This window comes from Cyphomyrmex costatus, unplaced genomic scaffold (genome assembly GCF_001594065.2).
Source record: "Cyphomyrmex costatus isolate MS0001 unplaced genomic scaffold, Ccosl1.0 scaffold189, whole genome shotgun sequence".
Lineage (NCBI taxonomy): Eukaryota > Metazoa > Arthropoda > Insecta > Hymenoptera > Formicidae > Cyphomyrmex > Cyphomyrmex costatus.
In genome coordinates, this window is record NW_017275921.1 from 537,381 (window position 1) to 552,786 (window position 15,406).

Consider the following 15,406-nt stretch of genomic DNA (forward strand, 5'->3'; position numbering starts at 1 on the left):
AAAATATCGGATTCTGGATATTCTTAGAGCAAATAATTCTAGAAACATTTTGAGACCAAAATGATCCCGGCAATTGATTGCTTTAATGTACTTTACTCTTGTACGCGACCCAGCACAGCCACACTGTGGGTCGAATTTTTCGACGTAAACGATGAGCAAAATATCGGATTCTGGATATTCTTAGAGCAAATAATTCTAGAAACATTTTGAGACCAAAATGATCCCGGCAATTGATTGCTTTAATGTATTTTACTCTTGTACGCGAACCAGCACAACTACACTGTGGGTCGAATTTTTCGACATAAACGGTGAATAAAAAAATAAACTAAATATTGTTTATCAAAATGGTAGAATTAATGTGGCGATCGAAAACAATAATGAAATTCTAAAGGTTTTCAAATTTCAGGGAAATTTTGTATTAGTAGGAATTAGAGGAGTTGATTTCAAAACAAGTTTCAAAGAAACATAATTCATAATATTTAAAAAGAGCATAATGGACCATTGCGCGCGTAGCGCGCGCAAGGAATGTGCTAGTATTGTATTAAATTAACATTTGAATATGTTAAAAAATTCAATACAAACGGTTAACAAGAACGTGAGTGAACCGTTTCTAATACAAATACAAGATGTTTTTACCGCATAAAAAGGCTAATGCTTACCATGTAAGGCATGCCCTAGGATCGGACTTACCGATTGCATTAGATTCAGGAACGGCGTTTACTTCCACTGTGTGCATGATCGCTGTAATAAAAATAATGGCAAAAGCCAGTGACAGAAATGATAGTTTCATCCTTCAATGTTTATTAAAACTCAAGCTGTAATAGCCTGTATAGAGTTGTGATTTGTTAGCGAAGCGTAATAGTGCTTATATAGAAACACAAGAAATATAATTTTAAGTTTAATACTTACATTTTGTATTACTTTTTTTATATTTTTTTTATATTTAACATAAAAATCATTTATTTTAAATCATAAAAATATTTTTATCTTATGCATGAAATACATAATGTTGTGCAAACAATAAAAGAAAGATCACAAAATTAAAATAAAACGAATATATGTTGATAACGAATACATGTTGATACGTGAAAAAATGACTTAAAAAATATATATATATAATGCACATATTGGTTTTAAAATTATAAGCTATAAAAAAATTGTTGCTACTTTTAAAAGATAAAGTCATATTCTTCAAGTCAAAATGTTTTTCTGACGAATAATTTTTCTTTTTATGTTGACTTATTATGTTTATACATTTTTAGAACATATTGATTATAGTATTATTTTGTTGTATTATGTACATAGTATCATGCATTTTAACATATGGATAGATAATAAAGAACTCGATGAAACCAATATTGAGATTTCTTTCAATTCTAGCGATCACATTATTCAACACAACATAAAGATTATAACGATTGCGAATGTTATATGTATATGGTGTGGATATGACAATTAAAGTTTTAAGAATGTATGTGTTATATTTCAAAGTATCACCAAAAATATAAGAATTTCATAGAAAGGTAGCTCATAGATTGTCCTACTATTACGTTTAAATAAGTTCAAAAGATTTGTGAGCAAACGAATGCATAAAGAAAAAAATCGATTTTTTAATTCGATACCAAAACTTAATTTTCTTGTATCTTTTGAACTAAGGGTGAGCAAACGAAAATTCCAACTGAGCATTCGTGAGCAAACGATGAGCAAACGAATGCATGAAGAAAAAAAATCGATTTTTTAATATTGGGGGGCCAGTTTCACACGGGTCAAATTTAATGAGAAAATAACATCAATGAAATTATAGTACTTAATTATATGTGCTTTCCTTTGGATGCGTTATGTTATATACAATATGTACACATATATATATATATAATATATATACAATGTATATATAATGTATATGTACAGTGTTTATATTTAATACGATTAATGTTATATGTTTATTGAAATACAGACATTTATATCTGTAAATTTTTATAAAATTTTTATTACAAAAGATGGTATAGTAAAACTGCATGCACGTATGGTATATTTACCAATTATCGGTACAGGTAAAACTTGAATCGCTCGGTAAATATGTTAAATCAGCATGGTAAACTATGATCTGTAGTAAGACACAATGATAAAATATATCAAAAAATATATAAAATCATGACAATCAAAAAGCATTCGCTTCAAAAGAGATGTGTGTGTATACATATTATCATTAACTGAAAATATAAATATTTATCGATATTATCAAAGTATTTAATTTCACCAGCATAGTAAGCAATTTCTTTAGTTACAGATAGTAAAAATGTATATTCTTAATTCATTTATTAGGCCAGAGAGAACATTAATTTATTTTGAAACAATTAATTTCATTGTAATGAATATATAAGTTTTAATCTAAAATACACATTTTTTATATATGTAGATGTATTTATTTATCTAATTATATTTACTCAATTAAAATATTTTTGTGTAAATAAAAATAAAATATACTAACAATCAGTATTATTATATATAGGATATTAAAAAAACATCACTTAAAAATTTTTAAACTCATGTCTTTAGTTGTGCATGTTAAATACATTATTGTTAAATGCGCTCGAGTTACAGAATAATTGTAACAGCAAATTAAACAGTGGATACCTACTCGGAGTATTATCATTTAAGGACGTTCAACAAAATGTCATCGTCCTAATCCGTACATGATTACACACCGGCTTGCGTTCGTATCCTATGCGATATGGTGCGTAGGACTAAAGAGCTTCATTCATGCGAAACTGGGCCTTGCATGAGCGTGTTTTGCCGAGCGAACGATGCGCAAGATCGGATTTGTTAGCGATTTGAAATTTATCCGCGGAAAATCTGTCCCCTCTATTAGTCGTTCAAATAAGATAGTTCTCGGCGAAGAATGACGTAATACGGAATAATTCTCGGCTGCTTGTCGTTAAGATGAAACATAAAAATTTCCACGATAATCATCGAGTTATATTTTTATAGACACACATATACGTGTGTTGACTAAATTGCTAAAATTAGATGCAATCTTTTTATAATTCCAACTATCTCTTAGAAAACACAACTTATTAAATATTATTTATATTAATAAACTATGTGAAGAGAAATTTTTCTAATATATTTTACGTCAGTTTGAAACATAATTCAAGTTCTTCATTTATTATTATTTTCAGATGCACAATATTCGATATTATATTTTATCTTTTCTCATGACAAAATATTTTACATTGCTTCGCCATAGCTGCACACCATTATTAAACATCGTGCGCTACGATCACGTGTAGATTTATGTATGAGCGGTGCGTTTCCTCGATGCGAAGCGATGCCTAATTTAAGAGATAGAAAAGGCTACGAGCTCGGAAAATGCAACGAGACGCAGGAATAAATGATCGCGGGAGCGGGTCAATAAATAACCGTTTATTAACGTGCTAATGCTTCACGTGAAATTAACAGAGGCGAGCGAGCCATGCGAGAAAAGATGAGAAAGAGAGAGTGAGTGAGAGAGAAAGAAAGAGAGAGGGGCGGGAGAGAGGGAACGCCACGATGATAGAGGGAAGAGAGAGGGACGGGAGAGCTGGTGCAAACTCGAAGTCTTAAATGAGCCCGGCGCACGCTGCGGTTCTAATTAAAACAAACACGATTATAAGTTTCAACCTGAATTTATAATCACGGCCGACGTGCGTCGACCTTTTAACGAACTTTACGGCGTCCGACGTTTCGTTTTCTTCGGTACGTAACGAGCGACTTCTCCAGAAACCAGCAATATTGAGATTCAAGTATTCTTCAACGTCACCATTGCCAGCTTCATCCCGACATTATCGTCTCGTGCATAACATGTTTTCCGATGTGGAATAAATATGAAAAGTCTCCTCCTACAATATGATCGACCTGTGTGCCGTATCGCCTCGAATCTTTAACCGATCTGCTTCTCGGTTGGATATCCTAAATCGTATCGTCGCTAATCTTCTGTATAAATTATAATATTTTTTATCGGTCTTAATGGACGAAGAATGAAATCTAAATATCGGGGATGCGATTATCAGGACTCGGGGAATCGGTGCAGCGATTACATCAGCATTTAAGCACCCGCTGCGTGATCCCGTCTTAAGCTAAGCTTAAGATCGTACGTGTGCGGCGGGGCGTTTAGTCCTCTATCTGTTTGCATCCACGTGCACTGGCTCGATTCATCCTCGCGATACTTCACCTTCGTGATTTTCTGCTAACATCTTACTGACGACATTTTCTACGTAAACAAAAAGTTTACAGCTACTGGAAGTTTTATCCAATACTTTGCTAATAGGAGTAAGTTGATATTGTGCAGTTTATTAATAGCTGTTCTTCGTCTAATATAAATTTTTATCTAGTGCAGATTGACACCTCAACGAATCATAAATATAGCCGAGAAAATAAAAATAAAAAATAATATTATATAAAAAAAGAGCGTTGAAGTAAATGTTAAGTCACTGAAAATTATTATAAAGTTTAATTCTTTAATATACAGAGTATTTGGTAATAAATGTATTACTTAATATTAAATGAAAAAGAATAAATAAAAATATAACAATACAAAAATTACGCGGGCGAAAATAATGCGTTTAAAATTACAAGTATATTAATGGGACGTTATTTCAGATTATTAGAGTTGCGTTTCAAGACCGACGATAGGTCGGCGCGCAATTTGGGGGGAATTTTCAGATAGAGTTGCGTTTCAAGACCGACGATTGTTCGGCGCGCAGGTGGGGGGGGGGGGGGGAAGGGGATTTGCACATATTACTTTAAAAATAAATATTGCGAAGAATATTACTACGTCGACCCGCCATCAGAGGTCTATAGATATTCGCAAAAATTCTCGCAAGTGCTTGGATACGCGTATATCTGTATATATAGAATCTCGATTTAATAACTTAAACAGGCGTCTAAGGTAGGCTTCCACTACAATGTCTTACTGATAAGTCCAGTAGTGGAAGTTGGGACGAAACGCCATAATTATGTGATATTCTTCGCAATATATATTAGATTTATTTAAAAAGATTTTAACGGAATTATTGGCTCATTGCCCTTATCTCCTCATATTAATTGTTTTATAACAATACAGTTTCGGTCCATTTTTATATATATTATATTTGTTACGAATCCTTTTACTTGGATCCAGGTAGACATTTTTTTAAAAAGAGAGAAAGAACGGAAAATCAATGACTCGTGAAAAAAAGGCTTGACTTTTTAGAAATGAATAAAATAGTCAATGTAGAGAAAAACTTGTCTTTTTTTTTGACAGTTTTACGACGCTATGTTTATTAATAGGAAAGTGATAATCGCACAAATAAATTATCTCGTAAATACAGCTTTGCTTATACAGCACGGATCTCCAAACTCCAAAGGATGATCCTATATCCTTTGAACGTTTTAGCGACATTCTTAGAACATGTCTCTTGGATATTGTATTGGTCACCATATTTTTTCATACATTTTTTTACTTTCACATTGCACAATTGGAAAGAATTAAGTTTTTTATTTATTTCCGAAGGAAAGCAAAAACCTCAAGAATGGAAGGAAGTGCTTTTGTTAGTAATAGTTTTCTTTAATTTAGCCACCATATGCTTAACATGATTTAGCGTGTTGTCTCAATCCTTTCAAATTTAGTATCAAATTTAATATTAAGAGATAATACCCTACATCCTTGTTGTTGGACGGCTCCGAAAAAAATGGTTCAAGCTGGTTGTCGTATTTCTTCTTTAATTACAAAGTTATTATCGCTCCACAAACTCAGCGCAAACGTACATCACGAAATTAACAACGCGGCGTTGTGGATAACCAAGCGGGCTTTTATTAATTTATCGTGTTCGCTGTATATTACACGAGGCAGCAAGCAGAAATCAAGGAAAAAGAAAGAAATAGGGGGCGGCAGACGAGGGAAATGATAGTCGGAAACGCGCGGTGTTGGAAAACTTGGTGCTTTTAATTATTGTATAATTAAAGTTTCTTTGCCCGGGGACCATTACTGTACTTAAGAGAGAGATTAGGTTACTTTTCATCTTTCATAATTCCGCTCTTCTATAAAGGTTCAATTAATATACTGCAAGGGTACACATCTGACTTACGAAGATTAATGTTATAAAGATTAATATAAACATTGAATAAAGTACTATTAATCAAATAAACTATTGTGGTACTATCAATATAAAAATTAAAAGATTTACATGGAATATCTTTTTTATTTCTTCCTGTAATCTTTTTATCATAACTATTTTAAGATGTAATTTATTCTCGCAAATAACTAATTGTTTTTTCAATTTAAAAACTTATAATTTAAAATATGTTATGTTCAATTTTCTTTAATATACAGAAAAATCCAAATATATATATTTGCAATTTTTTTAGTTTTTAGAAAACTAATTTTTAAATAATTTTTTCAAAATTTAAATTTTGTTGACCACAATTAAATTAGTTCATCATAATCATTATGGATAATGAAAACAAACAGGAATCACAGAAAGATTATTTTCACAGTGAAAATATTAAAAAACAATGCAAAAATTAGAAAGCATTCATTCTTTTATTTATTTACCATATATGTATTAATAATTTTATTTTGTTTAATGATGAGGGGAAAGTACAAGAACCTTATATCATGAATAACCGTTGCTAATAATGATCAGGGTAACGACTCTTTTACAATACATCCTAATTTACTGACGGCTAGATAAGTCTGTTATCTGCGATGATCAAGTTTGCTAGGGGATGTACTCGATTACCACTCAATTGGTCTGACCACTTTACTCGAACTGTAACTCCCCGTATCATCAGTAAGGGTAGCGCCTCCATCATGAGACGGGGATGAAAAAGCCCGCATATCGTCAATGAATTCGACAGAGAATTATCTATTTTGAAAACATAAATTATCGAAAGAGTGTAACGATGGTTATGAATTATTCAGCATCGTTATATATACTTTATATAATGGCAACTGTCACATGAAAACGCAGCAATAGAATTATCATTGAGCAATTGTGTACCGCCTCTTAAAGTATTTGGTGTATGTCAATCCTAAGATTGAATAAAAAAATTAACTTTCAAGATTATTATTAAAAATACGATTATTAATAATTAATACTTCTGCTAAAATTCACTTAAAACAATTTAAGTAAACTTTTAATGTACAATAAATTTATATATTTCTATGTAGAATAAATGTAATAATTTGTATTTTTCTAACGTAATTTTTTTTTTAATTATGCTGTTTACGAAACAATAAATTAGAGTTATTAATTAATCTTAGATTCATTGAGAGGTCCAAGAAGTGAAAAACTGGGATAGAAAAAACAATAAGACCAAACGAAGAGCGAAACGAAATCTTTTCATCAGAAAGGAGAGACTGAATGAATCATTTGTCCGAACGAGAGAAAATTAGCTTGGATGAGAAATTAAGGTAATTTCATGGCCAAAATTAAGGTTAACGAGCCTTTCATCATATATATTCCATTATATATTAGAAAAACAGAAATTGTTGACATGCAACAACAATTCACGGAATAATACATTTATTCCGTGTTTATTAATAACCCCTTTGATGCGTTCGTAAATTATGATTGCGAAGTGTAAAGATAAACATCGATCCGCCCAACGATTTAGGAAGGAGAGGAAGGGATAAATTACGGATGCGCAGGGATAAGGTCGAACTTAAAACTAACGTATAATTTACCAGTGGCCAACCGCTAACCTGCTTCGGCGTGGTTAGCCCCCGCAACTATAACATCCCGGTGGATAATGGGTCGAGGTCGAAGGGGCACCTCAGGATTATGATAGCTTATACTTTGGTAGGCGGAGAGGACTCCCGTTTAAGCAGTAATTAAGCCTCGCCACGCCCTCGGTCACGCTTCTTCGTGGCTCGCGAGTCCGCGAACGCACAGGTATGCGTTCGTAAATTATCCTCATAGCGAGCTCGAAGAAACGGGTCGGCCGCTGATGGACGATGAGCGACGTGGAGAACGGTAACGCAATGCGGCGTGATCGTATATATAAATCAAATACTCAACTCTATTTTAAAGAAAAGATTACAGTTAACAATTACATATTTATAATAAATATTTATGTAATAGTTGTATCACAATATTCGCTGTTTTTCCAAATAACGCTGTATAAGTAACGCTGCTCGGATTACGTAATGTTTGCGAAAACGATCCTAAATCGAGGCTCCTAAAAAGTTCACTTCGTCGTGTGATATACGTTTAACTCGTGTCCGGTTACTCTTAGAAAAAAAAAAAAGAGAGGGGCTACGGAACAGCGTACGCGAGTCGCGTACGCGAACGTAATTTTCGAAGGCACGCGAAGAGGAAAAGAAGCAAAACCCAAGCGCGGGGGAAGCCGGGGGTAAAGCCGGAGGTACCGAACTAGAGATCGACCCCTGGTGCTCGCGGTGGGACGCCATCTTATTTATTGTTTTAATTATATCAGAATATATCGTTAGAACCCGTCACGACGCGCCACGCAGCCGAATACGCGAGATTTATGCGATCGAAACGACTCCATCGCCCCCGCCGGTCCACCATCACTATTACATTCCTCTCGCCTGTGTGCATCGTGCTCTACTCTAAGTCGTCTCTCACCAGGAGGAGGCCCGCCATCCTGCCGAAGTATCTAAATGCGTGTGTTGACACGCATAATTTGTTGTTCGCGACCGAAGTAAATGAATTACAAGTTAGCAATCGTGCGGACTCGTTTCGTGAGTCTCGACTAGGTGTTATCGCTCTTATAAAAACAGGTCGGTCGTTTCGATAAAAAGGAGCGAATAAGGAAAGATTAAATCTTCTGGTTAAAAAAGTAATGCAGATTTTAGAATAATGATGTTAAAAATATAAACCTATTTCGAAAGTCAGCGGAAAATCAAATCTTTCATGGATTGTAAAGTTTTATTTGATTGAATTTATATTATTATTTTATATTTAGATCTTAATAAGAGATGAGATCTTATTTAACTTATTATTAAATCTATTAATATATACAATTTAAATTTAATTAATTAAATTATTATTTATTATATGTATTTCTTTAATTAAACATGTTATATTACGATAAACTTATAACCAAGTTTTTTATACTTTTTTTTTTAAGTCCTACATTAATAACTATTAATTATAAATATAATTATTATTTTTAAAAGAATTTAGTATTACAAAATGTTAGGCTGTTTAAATACATTTAGATATCAAAAACACAAAAATTAATCATCTATAAAATTAGATAGTAACTCGACACAATTGCAATTCCATTTTTCCTTACTGATTTTCGGTACATATAATAATGTTCGTAATTTGTATTTCACCCAATTGCAAAAAAATACCAATGAATATTTAGCACTCACATTCAAAAAGAATGGATGAAAAGAGGTATTTTGCATGGGATTACAAAACGGTCGTACGGGGTGCTTAAAGATTTGCCTACCAAATTGCTACTTATTACCAGTGGGTTGCTACATTGTCCTTAGCAAGTTCACCCCAGTTGCAGCGTGTTACAAAACCGTTTGATGAATTCAGAGGTACCAAATGCTCGATCTGTCGATTTATTTAACACCATTACGCATATGTGACGTTTCGTATGCCTATTATTACGGACAAATATACATATATCTATTATCATTCACCGATTATGACATATCAGAATCCTCTTCCAAAGCGCGCGCGCTATCATGTCTGTTCGCTATCGTGATAACGTTCATATTACATAGCGAGTACATCATGGAAGAAGGAAAACAAAGCGCGTATGTTGACCATTCGTATGTTACGTATAGAATGGATTTGCTTTGTACACCGAGAAAGAGCCGAGAGAGAGAGAGAGAGAGAGAAAGACACGCGCATCCCAATCCGTTCATTGAGTTCCAACTCTTTGAACGGACGATCCTTTATTTCCCCTCGTCTCCCATTATTTCTCTCTACGAGAAGCAGGCGGCGTCTGGGCGCGCGCCCGCTGGTATGTCTGGTATTTTCGGCTGGCGCGTCGCTCCCAGCGAAACAGTTGTCCACAACGTTCTCCAGTTTCCGCGACGAATGCGCGTCTTCTTGATCAAAAGTGTGAATTTGCCTGCTTCGTCTCAGCCGACAATCTTACTCGTAAAAAATCAAAATAGCGCAAAATCAATCTCTTCGGCATGAAAGATTGTACTAATCATACGATCGGGAATCACTGGGACCTAAGGGAATGGACAATATTTTGCCGATTCCGTACACGCGACCGTTGGAGATTCCTATCTACGGTTGATAAATTACTGTCCCTACTCGATCTTCAGCTCTCTTCCCACCTACCTTCGATCGAGAGAGATCCCTTTCGCGTCCAGGATACGCCGGGGTCTCTCCTCCAGTCCCGATGCAGCCCCCGGGTATCCAGGCTCACCTTAATATTAATTTGCCCCTCCATTGTCCACTTTTATTACTGACATATCTTACCGATTTTTACTTTTATTGTTCCCTCGTACATCGGACCTGTCGCCTTTCGTGAGTCCTCTGCCTCAGCTTATGTCCGATATTTTCAAGACTATCGCCATGAATACGCATGTAAGAAGGACCACTAATATACTCGTGGTTCGTATATTTTATAATATTTATGTATATACAACTTAATTATATAAATTCCCACATGCTCAAAGAGATTCTCATCTTATATATCTGAATGCGATGTTTTTACTGCCTATTACATAGGATATTATATGAAGTCAATTTCTGGATGCTATTTAAAAAAAAAAACGAAAAATGTAGTATATCATACAATTATATATATAATATTATATATATATTGTAGATACATATTTATTGATAATAACTTGTGCATTTATATTGATGAAGTCGAATCCGTTTAAAGAAACATATTTTTGTATATGACTTTATAATATAAATATAATTTTATTTCGCAGTTTTATTATAAAAATATCTTCAACCAAATTAAATCGAGATAAGAATTTATTAAAGGTATTTGTGAAAGTAATTCATTTAAATAATAGATTTCAAGAAATTGTTACCAAGCTTCAAATGTAAACAGTTCGAATAGAGCTAATAATCAATTTTCTAGCGATCGATTCAATTGAGTCAAACGTTTTCAAAGAAACAAAAAATGCTTATTGCAAATAGAAAATTAACAACTTTATTTGCTTCGCTTTAAATTTCGAGAATCAGATTTAATCTATTCAGGCAGCTCGAATGTATCTTGAAGTTCAATCCCGAATTATTTGAATTGTAAAAATTTCACTATACTGTTTAAAATATTCCATTACATGAATTTTATGGAAAGAAATCTGCTTAAAGATAAATAGAGATGTATATATAATATGCAAAGCGCAATGGTATTACATTAAATGATCATGTAAATACAAATTATTAAATACAGATTATGAAACAGTTTCTCACTTTATTACCAACGTCTAATAAACATTTTTTTATTAAAAGTTGATCATCTCGTATAATATTCAAATAATATTTCTTTTTTATTCGATTTTACTCCGTAGATGTAGGAGGGAAAGAGGAATTACATCCCTCTTTTCAGTTGGCATTCTAACGTTATCTAGTGTGATCGCTATGCATGAGAAGAAGTAGGTGTAAAAGAAGAAAATTTGCATCGCGTTCCCAAATGGATTCATAAATCATCTAGGATAGCACGTAGCATCGATGGTCTGCAACCTGTTGCTGGATTCTGCGCCAAACGGGGCGTGCATTCTTTATTGCGTTTGAGACCAAACGGTAGCCATATTATCATCAAAGGTTTACAAAAATTGGTCCCTCGCTCGTTGAACGCTAAGGAAGAGACAGAATAAACCATGACCGTCGCTAAAACACTCGACAACGAACTCCTATTGCGTTCAACAATCGCCACAATTTGTAGCAATTTTCCGCGGAACACGTTCACAAAAATAAACGTAAACGATTTCTTTGCGAGGCACAAACGGCCCACTTTGGCACATAAAACTACGCCTCGACCCATGCTGGACCACGAAATTCGAGTCACGAGGGATCGGATACTTGGTTCACATATTTACGATGACCTCCCACGGGATCCATTGGATTGCTTACAAGACCAACCCTACGACAAATCAATTTTCATCCTTGTCATCATGGTTTCGCACATATTGCACTTGCCGTTTCATGCCTGTCGTTCAAATTCTCAGTACATCGCGATGTATCGTATAAGCATTACCTCCTGTAAACACGAAAGATCAAATATCAAGATATTGACAATGTTTACACGGTATCCTTAATCGGATTTAATAACATCTATAGTTACGAAACTGGCCAACCTCATAGCTATTCCTCTGAAGAATAGAATGAAAATATGATTGATCAGTTTCATAACTACGGATGTTATTAAACTCAATTAAGAATATCGTGTGTAAACGTCGTTATCGATAAAAATAAATATGACGCGTAAATGTAATAATTTAATAGTAGTTCATGACTAGATTTTGTAATGATTATCTTGAAAAACACATATGTTTATTTAAAATTATTTGTGCAATTTGAATAATTAGTAAATGAAGTTGTGAACCTTGTCACTGAATCTAATTAATGTACTGAGTAAAATCTTCATTAAGTTTTAACAAGACTCGAGATGTGTGTGTGTGTGTGTGTGTGTGTGTGTGTGTGTGTGTGTGTATGTTTGTACTAATTTGTATTAAATTTACGAATAATCTTTCTTTATATCACAGTGAAGCCATCAATATAACTAAAATATATTATAATACATTCGAGGAATGTTGCGAAACTCAGCGCGAGAACGGCATTCCTAGCGAGTCTGTTCATGATCTCTTTGAGATCACGGATGACCAAGTTAATACGCCGTTATTAGACGCTGCGTGACCTCGTAGTCTGTTTTGCACCCCGCAAAGTCGAAAATGAGAAAGAGAAGGCTACGCAAACAAGCGAAGGCAGGGAACAAAGAGCGAATCGGTGTCTTGTGATGTATGGCTATAGTGTGTCACCGAAGAGTTTTCAGCACGGTGGCCCCTGAAGCACTACGCCTTGACAAGTATATCATGGAATTTAATATACTCATCTTCTTTAGAAGTTGCATGGCCAACGGTATGCGAGCAAAATCACGCGGACAACTCAAAAGTCAGAAACGAAATTCTTCGAGTACCAAGGGTAGAAAGAGCTTCAAGGGTAAAATCTGTCAAAAGAAGATGGCATGTTTATTTAAAAATCCCAATCACTATACATGCAAGAATGATGATAAACGAAGGGTCTGAGTGTGGAATAAATCTAATTTTTGTTATATCATCTTTCAAATAATTACTAACAGGGAATACTTTGTAGAATGTATTTCCTAACGAGAATAACAGACGTGTTTCAATTAGAGATAATCCGATTTAAAAGAATCCTTTAGGAGGGTTATTCCACCTTTGAATAAACAAAATCAGAAATGTCTAAAAATGTTTATTTGTAAAATTTTTGATAAAATTGATAACTTTTCTACGATAATGATTCTACTAAAATGGTCGAATTTTATGTCGTAAAATTACCAAAAAGAAGCAGGAATTTTAATAATTTTAAAATAATAATTAAAATTGTATAGGTTTCAAAAAATTTTGATTTTAGAATTCTTATGCATATACTTCTCAATAATATCAAATATATTAATTATTTTTGTCGCAACATTAAGAGTCTAAAATCGTCTCATTCGATGAGAAAATCATTCGTTTTGTCCCGCGAGCCTCGTAATAAGTAATCCGGTACAAAGAAAGAGGCACAATACGGAGCACGTGCGGCGAAGTACGTTAGAGAGACCAAAACAGTCGTTGAGATTTGCTCTCTCGGTGAGGTGCGAGAAATCGTTTTGATTCTCCCGTGGCACCAGTGACATTCGAGAGAAAAGGAGACCAGGCATTCCCCTCGGAAACGGTAGTAAAGTCGCCTCTCGACCCCATTTCGCGACGTTTAGGGACTTCCTTCGACGCACACGCGATTGTTCCAGCGCGGAACAAATGCGGGCACCTGCGCCAGGCATCGAGTTACCCCCTCGGCGATGCCCGAAAAGTCGAATTCAGAACACCTGATGAGAGCGACGGGCAGTTCGCTGGGGGGCCCCGCTTCCGGCCCGCCTTTCTACACGGCCGTCGTCGTCTTCGGCGCATTGTACGACGACTCTGTATGAGAACGGAAGTGCAAATTACAGGCCGCGGCGATCGAGATCTTTCTCACGATGTAAGTACGCGCCGCGGGGCCCAATCCGTTGAGGAGCAAGAGAATAGAGGAGCTAAGTAAGTCCGTTGCGGGACGTGCGCGTGTTCGAGGAGATGCATGTAGTACAATCCGCATTCTGCATTCGGTTTTTCTTTACTCGAGAAAAAACAAGATAAGCGCAGAGCCGGTGTTTTATCTTCAAGGAAAACACTTGAAAACAGTTTTCTAAAATCAGAAAAATCCCTCGTTTTGAAAGATCAAACAAATAAATATATTTTTAAACAGTTTTCCCTTAATCATATACTCGAGCAATATTAATTTATAAGACGAGATAAGTAAACTTGAATAGATATATGATTAAAGCCCGATTGTGTATATGTGTGCATTAACATTACTTTAACTTTAAGCGAGAGGCTTAAAACTCTTTTCCCCCCCCCCTCTCTCTCGACTATAAAAAGAGTGTTTTAAGCCTCGATTAAAGTAACGTTAGTGCAATTTAGAACCATCTGGTCTCTTGGAAACTAATCAACAAGCAACAGACGCGCTCTGCTGATACTGAAATTAAAATTTAATTACTACGATAGAGACATTAAATAAATTAAAATCATATTTTCTCTTCTACAATATTGCCTTTGCAAGTATAATCTTTGCCATTTTTTTTTACAATAAGATAAACAAATTAGAGTAAAGAGAATGTCACATATATCAACTGGATTATAAAATTTTCGTCGAGGTTTCGTGAACTAAAACCAAAGCGACAATCGCGAGGAAAGTGGACGCGATTGCATGAATTTCGGAATTTATGTGATTACGTCGGGAACGTTATTTTTTATTTGCAATAACGACCATTTAATTTTCAGGTTGCCCTGCAGTTTTAATTAAAAACGTGATATGCGATGGAAATTCATACTCGTATAATTAAGAATAATTTGGTTAATGAGTCGGGTATTTAAATCGTCATGCAATAATTTTGATAACTGAACACTGCGATCTCTTTTTAAATTTCACTTTCGTTAAATTGATTACTTCTCGCGTATCAAATCGAATAACGAGAACATTCCGAATTTCATTTTAGGAATATGGAGAAAACACATTTTGCTGTAATCAGTTCGAACGATTCATCGAGCGTGTTCATTAAGCGTTAGCCTGAAACAGGACTGCAAAGTGAAGGGTCACTTAAAATCACAAGACAAGAGAATGAGGATAAAGATTCGGTCAATTTGCATCTTGGATCCTGGGGA

At 34.6% G+C, this 15,406-nt stretch overlaps 1 protein-coding gene across 1 annotated transcript in view; it reads right to left on the bottom strand.

Moving 5' to 3' along the window:
- Positions 1–736, bottom strand: part of LOC108772404 (uncharacterized) — a 5,066-nt gene extending 4,330 nt beyond the window's left edge. The window contains exon 1 of the mRNA XM_018537925.1: positions 691–736. Coding sequence (XP_018393427.1) covers positions 691–736 — 46 coding nt within the window. The remainder of the gene's footprint in view (positions 1–690) is intronic.
- Positions 737–15,406: the final 14,670 nt, after the last annotated feature.